The 15,557-nt window shown below is 48.1% G+C and overlaps 3 protein-coding genes across 8 annotated transcripts in view; 2 read left to right on the forward strand and 1 right to left on the reverse strand.

Moving 5' to 3' along the window:
• Positions 1 to 301: 301 nt before the first annotated feature.
• On the forward strand, positions 302 to 4,763 carry NEFM (neurofilament medium chain). The gene is made up of 3 exons (XM_031608034.2): positions 302 to 1,409; positions 1,599 to 1,723; positions 2,847 to 4,763. The coding sequence occupies exons 1-3, from the start codon at positions 345 to 347 to the stop codon at positions 4,231 to 4,233; spliced, it is 2,577 nt and encodes an 858-aa protein (XP_031463894.2). The 5' UTR covers positions 302 to 344; the 3' UTR covers positions 4,234 to 4,763.
• A 4,122-nt stretch (positions 4,764 to 8,885) lies between these two features.
• On the reverse strand, positions 8,886 to 13,673 carry NEFL (neurofilament light chain). The gene is made up of 4 exons (XM_031608015.2): positions 12,580 to 13,673; positions 11,699 to 11,823; positions 10,472 to 10,794; positions 8,886 to 9,457 (listed from the first exon to the last, which is right to left on the reverse strand). The coding sequence occupies exons 1-4, from the start codon at positions 13,627 to 13,629 to the stop codon at positions 9,285 to 9,287; spliced, it is 1,671 nt and encodes a 556-aa protein (XP_031463875.2). The 5' UTR covers positions 13,630 to 13,673; the 3' UTR covers positions 8,886 to 9,284.
• Positions 13,674 to 13,857: 184 nt separating this feature from the next.
• DOCK5 (dedicator of cytokinesis 5) overlaps positions 13,858 to 15,557 on the forward strand; it is a 109,121-nt gene continuing 107,421 nt past the window's right edge. For 5 of the 6 annotated variants that reach the window (XM_090125737.1, XM_090125735.1, XM_090125736.1 and 2 more), the window contains exon 1: positions 13,858 to 14,355. The gene's annotated coding sequence lies outside the window, so the exon portion shown is untranslated. The remainder of the gene's footprint in view (positions 14,356 to 15,557) is intronic. The other variant, XM_090125740.1, reaches the window with a different exon arrangement.

Genomic DNA, 15,557 nt, shown 5'->3' on the forward strand with positions numbered 1-15,557 from the left:
GAAAGGAAAAAGAGGATGGGGAATAGGGAATGGGAAACATCGGGAAGGAGGGAAAGGGGGAAGGGGGGGAAGGAGAGTAGACGAAAGAGGCTGCAGGGGGAAGGGGGAGCGGGGGTCGGGGAGTCGGGAGCAGGGAGCGGGGGCCGGGAAAGGATGGGATGGGATGAGGGAGGAGCGGAAGGGTGGGCGGAGCTGAGGGCGGAGCTGAGGGAGGGCCGGGGGCGGACACATCCTCGCACACGTGTGCGGGGCCGCCCCGGAGCCGCCCGGCGGGGCTATAAAAGGGGCGGCGGCAGCCAGAGCAGCGCTGCGCTCCCGCCCGCCACCCCCCGAGTGCCCTCACCATGAGCTACACCATGGAGCCCTTGGGCAACCCCTCGTACCGCAGGGTGATGACCGAGACCCGCGCCACGTACAGCCGGGCCAGCGCGTCCCCGTCCAGCGGTTTCCGCTCGCAGTCGTGGTCGCGGGGCTCCGGCAGCACCGTGTCCTCGTCCTACAAACGCACCAACCTCGGGGCTCCGCGGACCGCTTACGGCTCCACCGTGCTGAGCTCCGCAGAGAGCCTCGACGTGAGCCAGTCCTCGCTGCTGAACGGGGCGGCCGAGCTGAAACTGAGCCGCTCCAACGAGAAGGAGCAGCTGCAAGGGCTGAACGACCGTTTCGCGGGGTACATCGAGAAGGTGCATTACCTGGAGCAGCAGAACAAGGAGATCGAGGCGGAGCTGGCGGCGCTGCGGCAGAAGCACGCCGGGAGGGCTCAGCTGGGGGACGCCTACGAGCAGGAGCTGCGGGAGCTGCGCGGGGCCCTGGAGCAGGTGAGCCACGAGAAGGCGCAGATCCAGCTGGACTCGGAGCACATCGAGGAGGACATCCAGCGGCTGCGGGAGCGCTTCGAGGATGAGGCGCGGCTGCGCGACGAGACGGAGGCCACCATCCGCGCCCTGCGCAAGGAGATGGAGGAGGCCTCGCTGATGCGGGCGGAGCTGGACAAGAAGGTGCAGTCGCTGCAGGACGAGGTGGCCTTCCTGCGGGGCAACCACGAGGAGGAGGTGGCCGAGCTGCTGGCCCAGCTGCAGGCGTCCCACGCCACGGTGGAGAGGAAGGACTACCTGAAGACCGACCTGACCACGGCGCTGAAGGAGATCCGCGCTCAGCTGGAGTGCCAGTCCGACCACAACATGCACCAGGCCGAGGAGTGGTTCAAGTGCCGCTACGCCAAGCTGACGGAGGCGGCCGAGCAGAACAAGGAGGCCATCCGATCCGCCAAGGAGGAGATCGCCGAGTACCGGCGGCAGCTGCAGTCCAAGAGCATCGAGCTGGAGTCGGTGCGCGGCACCAAGGAATCGCTGGAGAGGCAGCTGAGCGACATCGAGGAGCGTCACAACAACGACCTGACCACCTACCAGGTGCTGCGGGGAGCGGGCTGGGGGATGCGGGATGCGGGCGGGGGGAAAGCCGGGGGCGCGGTCCCAATCCGCTGCTGCCGCCCAGTGGGTGGGAAGGACTTCGGGAAAGTCGCGCTGCAACTTTTTTTTTCTTCCCTTTTCCCTTTCTGTATGTCTTTGTCATTGTGGTTTGTTCTGTCTCGGCTGCAGGACACGATCCATCAGCTGGAAAATGAGCTGAGAGGAACGAAGTGGGAGATGGCGCGTCATTTGAGGGAGTACCAGGATCTCCTCAATGTCAAGATGGCCCTGGATATCGAAATTGCTGCATACAGGTACAGGGGGATCGTTGTGGGCATGTCTGGAATATTAATAGCACTGCAGAGGCTGCTCTGAGATACTTCTCACTGGTGGTAAAGCATCTGTATGCATTGAACACGAGCCAAATTAGAGCTTGACTGAAGTACTGCAGCCCTTTCGAAATGCATAGACTCAAAAGTGTCTGAGCCAGAATTGCCCATCCTCTCCGACAGTGCAGAACTCCCTGTGTGCACAGTGCATCCCAGTGCTGCATCCTGTGCCTGTTCTGCAGTAGACGAGTTTATTTTTAATTCCTGATACTTTGCATATGCCATGCAAGCAGTGCTTGTCATTTCCATTCCCTTCTCTCGCTTGAGAGAGATGCTGCGCTTTGCTTGATCATGGTTTAAGCAGGCAGTGCTAATCTTCTTGTCACAAACACTTTTGCTTTTCTTGCTCAACTTTCCTTTGTTACGCACTCTGATCTGGAGCAGGAAAGCTGTGTGCTATTGCCATCACCTGGCAGGCTTTTGGTCTCCTGTATCACTTCAGAGCCCTCATCAGAACTGCTGATGTTTCTGGGTCAGAGGCTTACATGAAAAACATGCATTTGAATATAAAAACAGTCAAAACAGAAAGCTGCTTCCAGATCCCTGTAAACTTGAGGCTGTTGAGGCAAACATAGACATTACAGGCTCTGCAGTTCTTTGCTGCCTCGTATCACTCCTATTGCTCTGCAGCCTCCTGCTTTGAGCTGTACAGAGAGGTGGGTGCCCACAATGAGTTAGGATGTTTGGTTGGCTTTGAAAATCTCAGCAACAGTGTTCTGTTTGGGTCCACTCCATTCTCAGTTCACCTGAGTCATGATGTGTCCTATGAAGTTAATCACTTTCTCTGATTCTAAGGACGAATTTCAACTGCTCAGCTAAAGCTGATATGCTTGCTACATGCAAAGCAAGCCCAAAGGTGCTTGCTCAATGAGAATTTACCAAAAGAGCTGACTAGAGAAAAGCAGATTTGGGGCTGTGAGCGATGGATGATGCTGGTCTGCTCTAGCATATTCTACATGCGCTGAGCTCATCCTGCTGACAGAGGGAAACACTGTCCCCTAGGTTGGGTTTCTGTGCTCACTTTCTTTCTTCCTCCTGATTCCCTTAGGAAGCTGCTGGAGGGTGAGGAGACAAGATTCAGTGCCTTCTCTGGAAGCATCACTGGACCCATATTCACACACAGACAACCATCAGTCACAATAGCATCCACTAAAATACAGAAAACCAAAATCGAGCCACCAAAGCTGAAGGTCCAGCACAAATTTGTGGAAGAAATCATTGAAGAGACAAAAGTAGAGGATGAGAAGTCTGAAATGGAAGATGCCCTCACAGCTGTCGCAGAAGAAATGGCAGCAAAGGCTCAGCAGGAAGAACAGGAGGAGGAAAAGGCAGAAGGAGAAGCTGTAGAGGAAGAAGCTGTTTCTGAGAAGGCTGCAGAACAGGCAGCTGAAGAAGAAGAAGAGAAGGAGGAAGAAGAAGCAGAGGAGGAAGAAGCTGCAAAATCAGATGCTGCAGAAGAAGGAGGCTCTGAAAAGGAAGAAATAGAGGAAAAGGAAGAAGGGGAGGAGGCTGAAGAAGAAGCTGAAGCCAAGGGCAAAGCTGAAGAGGCAGGCGCGAAGGTAGAAAAAGTGAAATCGCCTCCTGCAAAGTCACCTCCTAAATCCCCTCCTAAATCCCCTGTAACAGAGCAAGCCAAGGCCGCTCAGAAAGGAGCAGCAGAGGTAGGAAAGGATCAGAAAGCAGAGAAAGCTGCTGAGAAGGCAGCCAAGGAGGAGAAGGCAGCATCCCCAGAGAAGCCGGCGACACCGAAGGTGACCTCCCCAGAGAAACCAGCATCTCCGGAGAAACCATCAACCCCAGAGAAAGTGGTCAGCCCAGAGAAGCTCCGCTCCCCAGAAAAACCAACAACCCCAGAGAAAGTGGTGAGCCCAGAGAAACCAGCGAGCCCAGAGAAGCCCCGAACCCCAGAGAAACCAGCCAGCCCCGAAAAGCCGGCGACACCAGAGAAGCCCCGCACTCCTGAGAAGCCGGCGACACCGGAGAAGCCTCGTTCTCCAGAGAAGCCGTCCTCCCCTGTCAAAGATGAAAAGGCTGTGGTGGAGGAGAGCATCACTGTCACAAAGGTAACAAAAGTCACCGCTGAGGTGGAGGTGTCAAAGGAAGCCAGGAAAGAAGACATTGCGGTGAATGGCGAAGTGGAGGAGAAGAAGGATGAGGCCAAGGAGAAGGAGGCTGAGGAGGAAGAGAAGGGCGTTGTCACCAATGGCCTCGACGTGAGCCCTGTCGATGAGAAGGGTGAGAAAGTTGTAGTAACCAAAAAAGCAGAGAAAATCACAAGTGAAGGAGGGGACAGTACAACCACCTACATCACAAAGTCGGTGACGGTCACTCAGAAGGTGGAGGAACACGAAGAGAGCTTTGAGGAGAAATTGGTTTCCACTAAGAAAGTGGAGAAAGTTACTTCACATGCTGTAGTAAAAGAGATCAAAGAGTGAATTAAACTCAATTATAGCTAAATTAAGAAAAAAAAAAATCAAAGAGCTTGGGTCGGTGCAAAAGGTTAAGCCATATGACAGCTGCAAAATGCATGTGAGTGACGGCTTTAAAGCAGAACGGGTTCTCTCATGGAGGCTCCAGACACACAGTATTTTACTTTTTTGTGCAATATAGGGGAGGGGGGGGGAATGCATGCAGGCTCAAGATGTGCTCCCTCCACAGAGCTTGGGGAACAAAAAAAAAATAAATAAATAAAAATAAAAAATACTAATAATAGTGCATGAGTTGAAATGTGCAAAGGAACCTTCTGAATTTCCTGAGCTGTTGGAGGGACTTATCTGAGGAATGACTTAAGATGTATTATGCAAAGAACCAACTGAGCCAAAACCAAACAGAAAACAGTACTAGAATATTCATGAGAACCAGAACTCTCCTAGCCTTAATAATAAAAATAAAAAGCTACTTATAAGTAATTATGTTTACCTCACTGGTGCAATTAGGGTGGACTTTTGCTCATGGGAGAACCTAGTTGACATGCACAGTACGCAACCTTTTGTTGTTTGATGTAAAACCGTCACAGCAGTTCTTGCTCAATAAAGGTCAATATGAAAACATGGCTTGTGTGGTGCTTCTCTTCCAACTGGTGGTTTTCCCTTAGGGACTGGGAGCTTTCCCTGCACTGCAGAGTGGGCTGAAGTGTTGCTTGAGGCTTCCCTTCTCTTGATTTCTCCTTTTAGGAATGTCCTGTAACAGGGTTAAGCAACACAGATAGTTAATCTGGTTTAAGCAATGCATGAGAGCTGTATCCTCTGCTTTGTAGAGTAAAAGGGAATCTGTTGAGTTCTATGGGTTGGCCGTTAGGTGCTCAGTGGGGTTGCAGTCCCTATGGATAATGGAGGAAAGGTCTTCAAGCCATGGCTGCTAACACTGCTTATGTAGGCAATCCAAGATACACTTAGCTCTGCATTTGTCTCAATGTTTTAGGAGAGCCATAAAAATGAAGCAATTTCCAGATTGTTCCTTGGCTTTCCTATGATGATGGCCTGTCTATGGACCATGATTGGTCATAATATCTTCTATGGCACTCATCTGTGGCTTAGTGAGTCTTCGATCAACTAAGTCATCCTGACCCAGATGCTGTATTCATCAAAAGATGGGGCGTTTGGCATTAATTTTTGCCTCCTGCCTTAATTATATGGGAATGTCCTTCTTATAACCTCCTTCTCTCAAATGATCCACGGGTGAAATCTGTTTCTAAACACAACATTCTGAAATTGAGAGCAAATTCCTGGAAAAGGAAAGTGCCCCATAGATGATGCTGCTTTGGATATCAAAAATATCACCTTTTTTTTTATTTTTAATAAATTTGTCCATTTAAAAATAGCTGTAGAAAGGAAATTATTCCGGAGTCTGAACTGGGGCTCAGATAACACCTGGTGGGATGGCAGATAAGACCAAATGAGGGCATTTTTTCCATTTCCCATGGGAAGGTCTTTAAAACTTCGGCCTATGTCTACTGCCACTTGTAGGTTGCCTTCATTAAGAGGAAAGGCTACTAATGGGCCCTTAAAAATCCCAGTATATGGAAAACAATGGAGATGAATGGAAAAAGGATGGCCATGACTCCAGACTGGGGAGATAATCTCTTTTATTCAAGGGTTACTATTGCAATTGCTGTGGCTGTTTTACATGCCACATATAGCAAAGAAATGCAAATCATTTTTTTTCAGCAGCCTGGGTTCAGCAAATGAACCATCCTGAAATCTGAAGGCTAATAGGGAAAATCTGATCAAAATCGATGCTTTGCATATGCCTGCCAATTCTTTGCCCTGCTAATAATGGAAGATCAAGTAGATTTTAATTGGAAGTCTTACTCATGTTCTTCATTGGAGAAAATGCACAAAATCCACAGCAGATAAGTCTTTCAAATAAACGTGAATGCCTTTGTGTAGCAAAGCAATGAATGCTTCTCCTGCTGATATCAATAATGGAAATCTGTGCTCAACAGATTGCAGCTTGAGTGATGTTTAATTACGGCAGAGCTGGCAAATTAGATGGCAGTTTCTCTGTAGCAAGCTCTGTTGTGAAAGTTACGTGGGTATATGGACATAAAATAACCAATAACCACCCCGTTAGGAATAAGATGCTAACAACCACAATCACACTTACCTGCCAACAGTGCTGCCAGGATCTGCTGAAATGTCACCAAGTCTCAGTGAAAGTTGGGCATCTCCAAAGTTGGGTCATCTTGCACCACTAATTACATTTTGGCATCAGTGGGAGACTCAAGAACACACAGCAAATGTGGGCTTACACAGGTGGAGGTGGGATCCTGAGCTGGCTTGGGTTTTTTATGTTATGCTTTCCTTTCAGATCTGGTAGGATATTACAAGGACAGAACCTAAGGACTGTTGTCTGTGTTGTTTCCTAACATATAAATTCATTAATTTGGCCAATCTCCCACTGCAAATGTTTCCATCCAATCCTAAGGGAAATAAGCAACCCGTTAGCACATTTCTAAATATTTATAAAACTATAAGATCCAATTAATATTTAATTTTGCCAAGAGGTTTTGTCTACTGACATCTGCAATCAAACAGTTTCAAAAGATAGCATAATTCCAGGGCAAAGATGCATAAATATGTGCTGTTTGCCTGTACTGCAACAATTACTTTTTGAGGCTGTGAATAACCGCGGAGGGGATTAATTATTTTCAGATACAGAAGTTCATTAACCAGTACAAAAGGCTCTGGGAGGGGAAAAAAACAATGAACAGAAGATATGTGTGAAGATGTATGAGTCTGACTCAGGGTGGGCCACCCAAAGGCTTTGGGAATAGAGGGCTCTAGGATGGGAGCTTGGTATCATATGGGGTTGTTGGGGAGCTACGACTGTGGCACTTCCAGCATCCCAGAATGAAAATCCAGGCAGAAACAAAGCAGGGAGTGTTATGAAACCCAACTAGGTTGCTTTTGCCAGGATGCTGAGTCAGGCACTGGAATTTTCTCCGCACTTCAGGGTCTGTGCTTTTACCATGCATTGAGAGGCAGTTCTTCTCTGCTCAGCACTAAGCTGTGCTCTCTTCATGCAGGAAGGAAGCAATGATAAATAGGCAATGACTAAATTACTGGGAGGTAATCTTACAGTCTGGACATTGTATCTGTACAAGTTTTCCTTTCTTGCCAAGTAGAAGGGGGATATGTGTGTGTCAAGAGGAGAAGCATTTAGGACCTTCTTGTGTTTGCCTTCTCTGCAACAGGAGCTCAATCTGACCCAGCCCCAGCCTGCCTGAGCAGCCAGGGAATGCTCAAGGACAGCCTTGCTGCTTTACTGCAGCTGCAACTTGGGTTAAAGTTTCCGTGCCTCCCTCTGTCTGCTTCTACTGCATTGCGTCAAAGTGAGCTCCTGGATTTTCCAAGGTAAGACAAGCACTGCCAGCAGGATCTCCATAACCCTGAGAGCATCTCGGCAGGAAAATGCACGTTTCCACCTTCCCTGTACCAGTTTACCTTAGCACAAAGCAGGACAGGACTAACAAACCAGCTGGGTTGCCACTGCGGACATAGCCCTCTGCAGCTCGTTGCTGTGCTGTGACTCACACATCTCCTGCAAAGAGCAGTGAGATCTCTCCTTCAGCTGTAATACATTAAAAATAACGCAGGATGAGATACACTGCAGGGAGAGCTGTGTTTGTTGCCGTGCCTCTGAACGTGCTGCTTAACAGCATCCCTAGCAGCTGAGATTTGGCAATCTGCAAATGTACTGCTTCTCAGGAGTGAGAGGGATGTAAAAAACTGAGCACAAAAGGGGCTTATGCATAGGAAAAGAGGAGAAATTGGAAAAAAATCAGATATTACAAAGTCAGGAGGAGCTCAGAGTGCTTGGACAAAGGGAGGGACAGGGCAGTAGCTCTAATACACGCTGATCTGTTTGACAGTGGTTTGGCTTCAGTGAGCTCCAATCTGGCACATAACATGCTTTTGCTCTGTGGGAGCAGATTCTCTCTTCCTGAAATGCCACACTCAGCATTTTCTGACAGAGCACTTCCAAGTGCCACCTCTCACACACTGCATGCCAAGGAGCAGCAATGCAGAGCTTCACACCAGCCCTGCTGCCAAATTTCTTGCCCATGGTACTGGAAGCACTCACTACCTGGCTGAGGACTCCAAGATTTTATGCAAAAAATCCATCCAGCTGACCATGACTGTGTGAAATATATATAACCATACACTTCTTTTAACCTGGCTTTCTGACTATAAGCAAATTAAGAACGGTTTAATTTCTAGCATTGGCCCAGTGATAACTTTTGGCATGAATTTCAATTGCATGTATCACCTTCAGCTAACTGATAATAAATGGGTTCACACTTGACACTGTTTTGAACTGCTAAGCCTTGCTGCTCTTTGTGCTGTTCCTTTTTTGTGTCTGATCACAATTTGTTACACCTTTCTTCAGTTCATGTCAAACACCTTAAGAGCCCCTGGCAATTTCCTGGTAGAGGAGTTAATGCATGCAGCACTGCTCCACATAGCAGCTCTCCAAGCATATCAGCATGGGACAGAATCCCATCCCAAGAAGCAGGTATGGAAGATAAGCACAGTACACCACTTTATCAATACTAAATGCATAGTGATAGAACACATACAAGGAATCTGTGTAAGCATTTCTGTAACTTTATTGACTAGCTTTATTGCACGTACTTATTGAAGCCTCCATTGTTTTACCCACCCAAGGTTTCCATAATTATTTTTAATGCACATTAGAGATAACTTTCATTCCCATGACTTATTTTTTGCCCCCCTTTTTAAATGTAATGATTCTGAATCACCCAAGTAGGACATAACCCCTGAATTCATACGTGTAGACCATGCAGCACTCAGGGAGCAAGCCAGTGAGTGCTCTGCAAGCAGCATACTGATACTCCACATAGAGAGAAACATCATAGATCATTAACTTTAAACCTCAGTGGTCACTGAAATAAATATGTGAGACTGCAATTTTAGCTCAGTCAATCATAGTTTAACTTGATGAGAGCAAGAGTGCCTGGAATTCAAGCCTTTTTCTTCACTTCAGTTTCTTCCTTTCCTGCTGCTTCTTTCTCTTCCTTCTCCTCCTCTCCGGTTTCCTCAGCAGTTTCTTGAGACTCCTCTCCATCTTCAGCTGCTGTTTCTTCTCCTTCCTCCTCCTCACCTTCTTTGCCTTCTTCTGATTCTTCCTTAGCACCTTTCAAAGGCAAAAAGAATTCCACATCTCTTACACTGCTTCAAATCAGTTCCCAACCCCAATTCCACACAAGCCAGCACCTTTCATCCCCATGCATGCAGATGACAGCCAAACTAAGCTTGATGGGGCTAGCAGTGGATTTCTGTATGAAAGCAGGGACCTATCTAGGACACATAAAGGTCACAGACAAACCCACACAACCAGCTTACCCCAGATTTCAGACTGAATTAAACACTTCACATAACTCTTTCGAAAAATCAGTCCTGAAAAATACTAATTAACTGCAGGCTTATTGTTTAAGCCTTATCTAAATATTTGAGTTCAAAAACAGCGTTTGCTATTGCTCCCCAGTTGGCTCTTCAGCCATTGCTTTACTGTAACGTTAATTAATTTGTGGAACATTTCAGTGGTAAACAATGCTTATCAGATATGCCTAAAGCCAGAGCTACACAACATTCCTTTTATATTCTATCCTTTAAAAAATGAGTTTATTAAATAAATAGGGTGGCAGCAATTAACTGGCATGTACTTTGGTTAAGAAAGCAGGAAAACTACCAGGCAACAGGAACTGCTGTCCACTGAACCCAATGGTTACGCCCACAGACATCAACTAATGGCCCCATTTTTCCAGACACTCTGATAACATTTCAGGATTTTTCCTTCTTTTCTTATAAGGATATCTGTAACAGCTGAACATTACTTGCTGCCAGATGAATACAGCATTACCTGCTTTTAGTGTACTCTCATCTCTCTTAGAAAAACGGAATGGAAACAACCAGCAGTTTCCAAGGGAATACAGCTCTACAGTGTCTGTCATTGAACATCTACCTTACCTTCTGTTCTAAATTCAGCTATTCTTGCTCAAATACTATGGGCTTCATCTCTCCAATCTTTGGATATGAAGGAATAGTGAGAGAGTTCTACTCATTAGAGCTAACTTACAGAATATTGGGGTTTTACCCCTATATAAGCAAGGTGAAGCATGGAAGAGAAGGCTTTGAAAGCTCTAAGTACCTTCCTCCTCTTCTTCAGCCTCTTCACCTCCTGCTTCTTCCTCCTCACCTTCCTCTTTCTCTTCCTCCTCACCTTCCTCTGCAGGGGCTGCCTTGGCTTCTCCTGCTTTAGCAGCCTCAATTGTTTCCTCTATTTCAATCTGTTCTTCCTGGACATGACTAGAGTAGTATGTGGGGAAGGAACGGGTTGTCATCAAGTAGGAGGTGGACTGCAGCCCGCCGTAGGCAGACCTGCCAAAGGTGGGGGCAGTCTGGGTGTAGCCACTGGTGATGCTTCCAACACTGGTGAAACTGAGTCGGGTCTCTTCACCTTCCAGCAGTTTCCTAGCAGAAAAAAAAGCAAGCAGACATCTTAGCTACGCTGCAGTGTTTAGCAGACTCAATTATGGACCAATATGCTTTGAGCAGCACAAGCCCTAGAAACTGCGTACTTGGGAGTGCAAATATAACCCCAGTAATGGTATAGCAATAGCAGCCTGATCTTCTAAGGAGAATTTTAAAGCTTCAGAGATGTGTATTGCTTTGAAATTAGTAATTCCCACTGGGAGAAATAACGGGGAAAACACCCCCAGGATTAGGTTTCTACAACAAGTATAGATACAGATGTATTTTGATAACCTATGTTGTTCCAGAGAACAGTATGGATGTAGCAGCTCTGTGCCACAGTTAACTGTAGGACAAGGTTTATAGCCATCTTCAGTATTCCCTCTGTGGTACTCATAGAAACCATTTCAGCATTTACAATTGCTACTGGTATCTGGGATGATTTTTTTTTGCTATTTAAAAGCAATTCTTCTGTAAAATAATGGTTTAGCAAGACATAGTTTGTAAGTTAGAAAGAAATCCTGCTGTTAAAAGTATCTAAGGGATTTCTAGTTCTGAGAATAAAGCCACTTATATTAACAAGTCTTAATGATGTAAAAGCTTTTTAGAGTGAAGAGATTTCTGAGCTCTTAGGTACAGAACACACTTACACAGCTGAGTTCCTAACTGGGTATGCATATATATGCACAGTATGATGCTCATGTTTGCTATGCAGCACAGATTTTGCTTAACACAAGCTGTTACCTTAAAAGCTCTGTTTCTTCCAAATAGAAAGCCAACGAGAAAATCTGATTAAATTCTGCCACCAATGGCACTCTCTGCTAAAGGAAGGCTAAGCAGGAGTACCCATAGTAAGGAGAACCTGATCCATGTTATGACTTATTGAAACACATCCCCATCATACCTGTATGCAGCAATCTCAATGTCCAGGGCCATTTTCACGTTGAGCAGATCCTGGTATTCCTTTAGGTACCGAGCCATTTCACTCTTTGTGGTTCTCAATTCGTTCTCTAGTTTGTTGATTGTATCCTGTTGGAAGGAAGAACACAGCAATGCAAAGACCTTTGTCTAGCAACAACGCTTGCAAGGAATTTCAGCACCCTCCTCACTTCACCTTGCTGTTGATAGAAGGAGAACAGCTCCAAATTCCAAACTGCACAAAGCAGCATCACTTAGCAATGCCCACCTTTCTGAGGCATCTTCCACCCCTACATCTCTACAATAGCTTTATTCCTTATCATCTAAGGAATAAGATTTCCTATGATTCAAGGGCTAAACCATTCATGAGCTGTGCATGCTTTGTTATTTGACATCTGTGCTTCCTCCTCATGTTTTTTTCTAACTTTAAGTGAATCCATTGAAATTCTGTTATTTGAGGACTGAAGCATCGATGAGCCGCATATGCCTCACTTTATTTCTAACATCTATGCATTCCCCTGTGCTCTCTCTATCACTAAAGCTATTTCCAAGGCAATTTTGATTATTTAAGCACCAGAGCATCCACGAGCTGTGCACGCTTGGCTTCATTTCTAACATCAACCCCAGCGTTACCAGGATATTTTAAGGGAATTTGTACTAATTCTCTTATTTAAGGACTAATGCTGTGCATGCTTTGCTCTGCTGCTGGTTCTGATGCTCGTGCTTTCCCCCTTCTGCTTTTTCTACCTGTCAGGCTATTTCTAAGCCCATTTATGGCAGCATCCTCACGGATGCCGCAGACCACAAACACGAAGCGGCATTATGTCACGACATAACGCTCCGCGGCCGCACCCCCCGCCCGCCCACCTGCAGCGCGGAGATGTCGGCGCTCTGTTTCTCCTCCAGCTCCTGCAGCTGCTTCTCCAGCGCCTCGTTCATGCCGCGGGTGGCCTCGATTTCCAGCGTCTTGGCCTTGAGCAGCCGGCGGCTCTCGGACACCTCGTCCTTGGCGGCGCGGACGGCGTCGGTGTTCTTAGCGGCGCTTTCGCTGAGCACGGTGAAGCGGCTGCGGAACCACTCCTCGGCGTTCTGCATGTTGCGCGCCGCCAGCTTCTCGTACTGCGCTCGGATGTCGCGCAGCGCGGCCGACAGGTCGGGTTTGGCCGACACGTCCATCTCCACCGACAGGTGCGCGTATTGGATCTGAGCCTGCAGCTCGGCCAGCTCCTCCTCGTGCACCTTCTTGAGGAAGGCCAGCTCGTCCAGCAGGCTGTCCACGCGCTTCTCCAGCTCCGCCCGCGCCAGCGCCGCCTCGTCCGCTCCCTTGCGCACCTCCAGCAGCCGGGCCTCGGCGTCCTCGCGGCTCAGCACCTCCTCTTCGTAGCGAGCCTGCAGCCCCCGCAGGGTCTCCTCCAGGCTCTCCCTCTCGCCCTGCAGCGCCTGCTTCTCGCTCGTCGCCTCCTCGGCGGCCAGGCGCAGCTCGCGGATCTCCTGCTCGTACAGGGCTCTGAAGCGGGACGGCTCGGCGTGCTTCTGCCGCAGCACCAGCAGCTCCGCCTCCAGCACTTTGTTCTGCTGCTCCAGCTCGTGCACCCGCTCGATGAAGCAGGCGAAGCGGTCGTTCAGGTCCTGCAGCTGGGCCCGCTCCTGGCTGCGGATCGACTTGAGGTCGTTGCTGATGGCGGCCACCTGGCTCAGGTCGAGGCTGTCCACGGAGTGCAGGAGGGAGCCCGAAGCGCTGGAAGCGGCGTAGCTGCGGCGCACCGACACGGAGGAGACGGGCGCGGAGAGGCTGGAATACGCCGAGCGCGCCGAGCTGTAACCGCCGCTCCGCATCGCGGAGACGTGCAGCCGCGGGCTGTCGGCGTAGCGCCGCTTGTAGGAGGGGAAGAACGGATCGTAGCCGTACGAGCTCATGGCTGCGGGGGGCTCAGCGAGGGCTCTGCGGATCGGCGCCGCCCGAGCGCCGCTATTTATGGGCGGGGAGGGCGGGAGGAACGGCCGCCGGGCGGGGCCGGGGCGGAGCGCTGCGCTGAGGGCGCGGCTGTGGTGTCGGTGGGGGTCTGCGATGCTCTGGGGTGGTTTGTTCGCTCCGGTGCTTCCCGGAGGGAGGGCTGAGGCGGGTGGGCTGTGTGCAGGCTCCTCTGGGGCTTCCTTCACCTCCAGTTCGCTGAGCCCCACGCCTGCCCCGTGCCGCGCCGCCATTTTCTCTCTGTTCTCCCCTTCGCGCCGCTCTGACGGAACCCGGGGTTGCAAAGCCCGACCTCGGATCACGATATTAAACCGTCACTGCAACCCCCTCTTGTACCTCAGAAACCCCGAATGTGTGTATAAATAGCTCATTTCTCCTTACTTTCCCCAGTATGTTTGCAGTTATAGCGAGGCTCAGCCTTCTGCCTCTGTCCTCACCACGTGCCTTGTGGTGCCTAATGGCCAGCTAAAGGTGAAAGAAAACACAGTATGTGGTTTGTTGTACCAGCAAAATGCACTGATTCCTGGTTACCTAGCTTTGCTTCGTCCCTTGAAATACTCACAGAGGCAAATCTGCCTGAGACTTGGACCATAAGGACTGAATATTTGGCACAATCTGACTACAGCAGAGACCAAAGCTGCACGGCTCCATCACAGCCACCCCTGGCCCAGGTAATGAGCTGCTGTTAATTAAGATAAAACGGTATTTACACAGCAGAGATTGCATCTTAACGGTAAAATAGGGAAACCTGGCCCAAATGTTTCCATGGGTGCTGCAAAAGGTGGTGGTATGTCGTCTCTCTGGATCAGAAAGGCTAATTTTAGTACAAAACATTTTCTTTCCATGTTTTGCTTGAGGAAGGAGTAAATGCTGAAGCAGCACTTATTAGAAGGAAGTACTGCAAAAACGTTTTTCTTGCTCCCTAAAGAAAGGAGAAAGACGTAGAATCTGTGTACCTGTCACTAATTGCAATGGTGCCCAGGTATTTCTTGCATAAAGATATGCTTGCCTAATGTGAATTGTCTAGTAAAAGTGAGGCAGGGATGGTTTCATCGCGTTTCCTTCTGTCTTGTGGTGCTCTCAGAATATTACCTGTTGTTTGGTGTCACTTCCATAGGTTACAGCGTACTTAAAGATGAAGGGTACTAAGCTGTGAAAGGCAATGGCCCATCAAAGGCAGAAAGCTATAATCTCTTTCATTTGAGCTCATGCTGGATAGAATCAAGTATGCAAAGAGCAAATAAAAGCTCACACATTGCTTTCACAGTAAATCAGTTGTTTTGCAAATTGAAAATGTCCCCATGAAGATCGATGGAATTGCTCTCATTTTACAGGTGGTGCAAGTGAGTCTTTTACCTAAGTTTGATTCAAAAAAAACCATTCAGTAACAGCTACATTCATGCATATTAGAACAGCTTGCCATTATTCAGGTATTAAATACGCAGGGTACAGCTGCACAGGTATGGTTTTATGTGCTAATAAATTATAACTTTAACTGGATGGTTATTTTTCACTTTTGCCCCCAGAGAGGCAGTTTGTGTAGACTGCAGAGCAGGTGGGGAAGTAAATGAGCAATGTAGGCACTGTAGCAGATGGGAAGATTCACAGTAGGTTTGGTTGGAAATTCAGTGAGCTTCTAAGTAACAAATAGTTATGGGATACTCAAGAAATGCAAACTGACATACTTTGTGTCAAGCCAATGGATTAATGTTACTCTCTTCCAAATTCAATTTGAGCATAAGATTTAATTATTAATAGTATCGAATGCTATGCTATGTATTAATAAATGAACATACCTCAGCTTCTAAAATCCCTTCACTCCATATCCCAGGACAATAAGGGTTGTAATTGTAGTCCATTATTATTCTTATTT

The sequence above is a fragment of the Phasianus colchicus genome, chromosome 27, assembly GCF_987193195.1.
Source record: "Phasianus colchicus chromosome 27, bPhaCol1.hap1.1, whole genome shotgun sequence".
NCBI lineage: Eukaryota > Metazoa > Chordata > Aves > Galliformes > Phasianidae > Phasianus > Phasianus colchicus.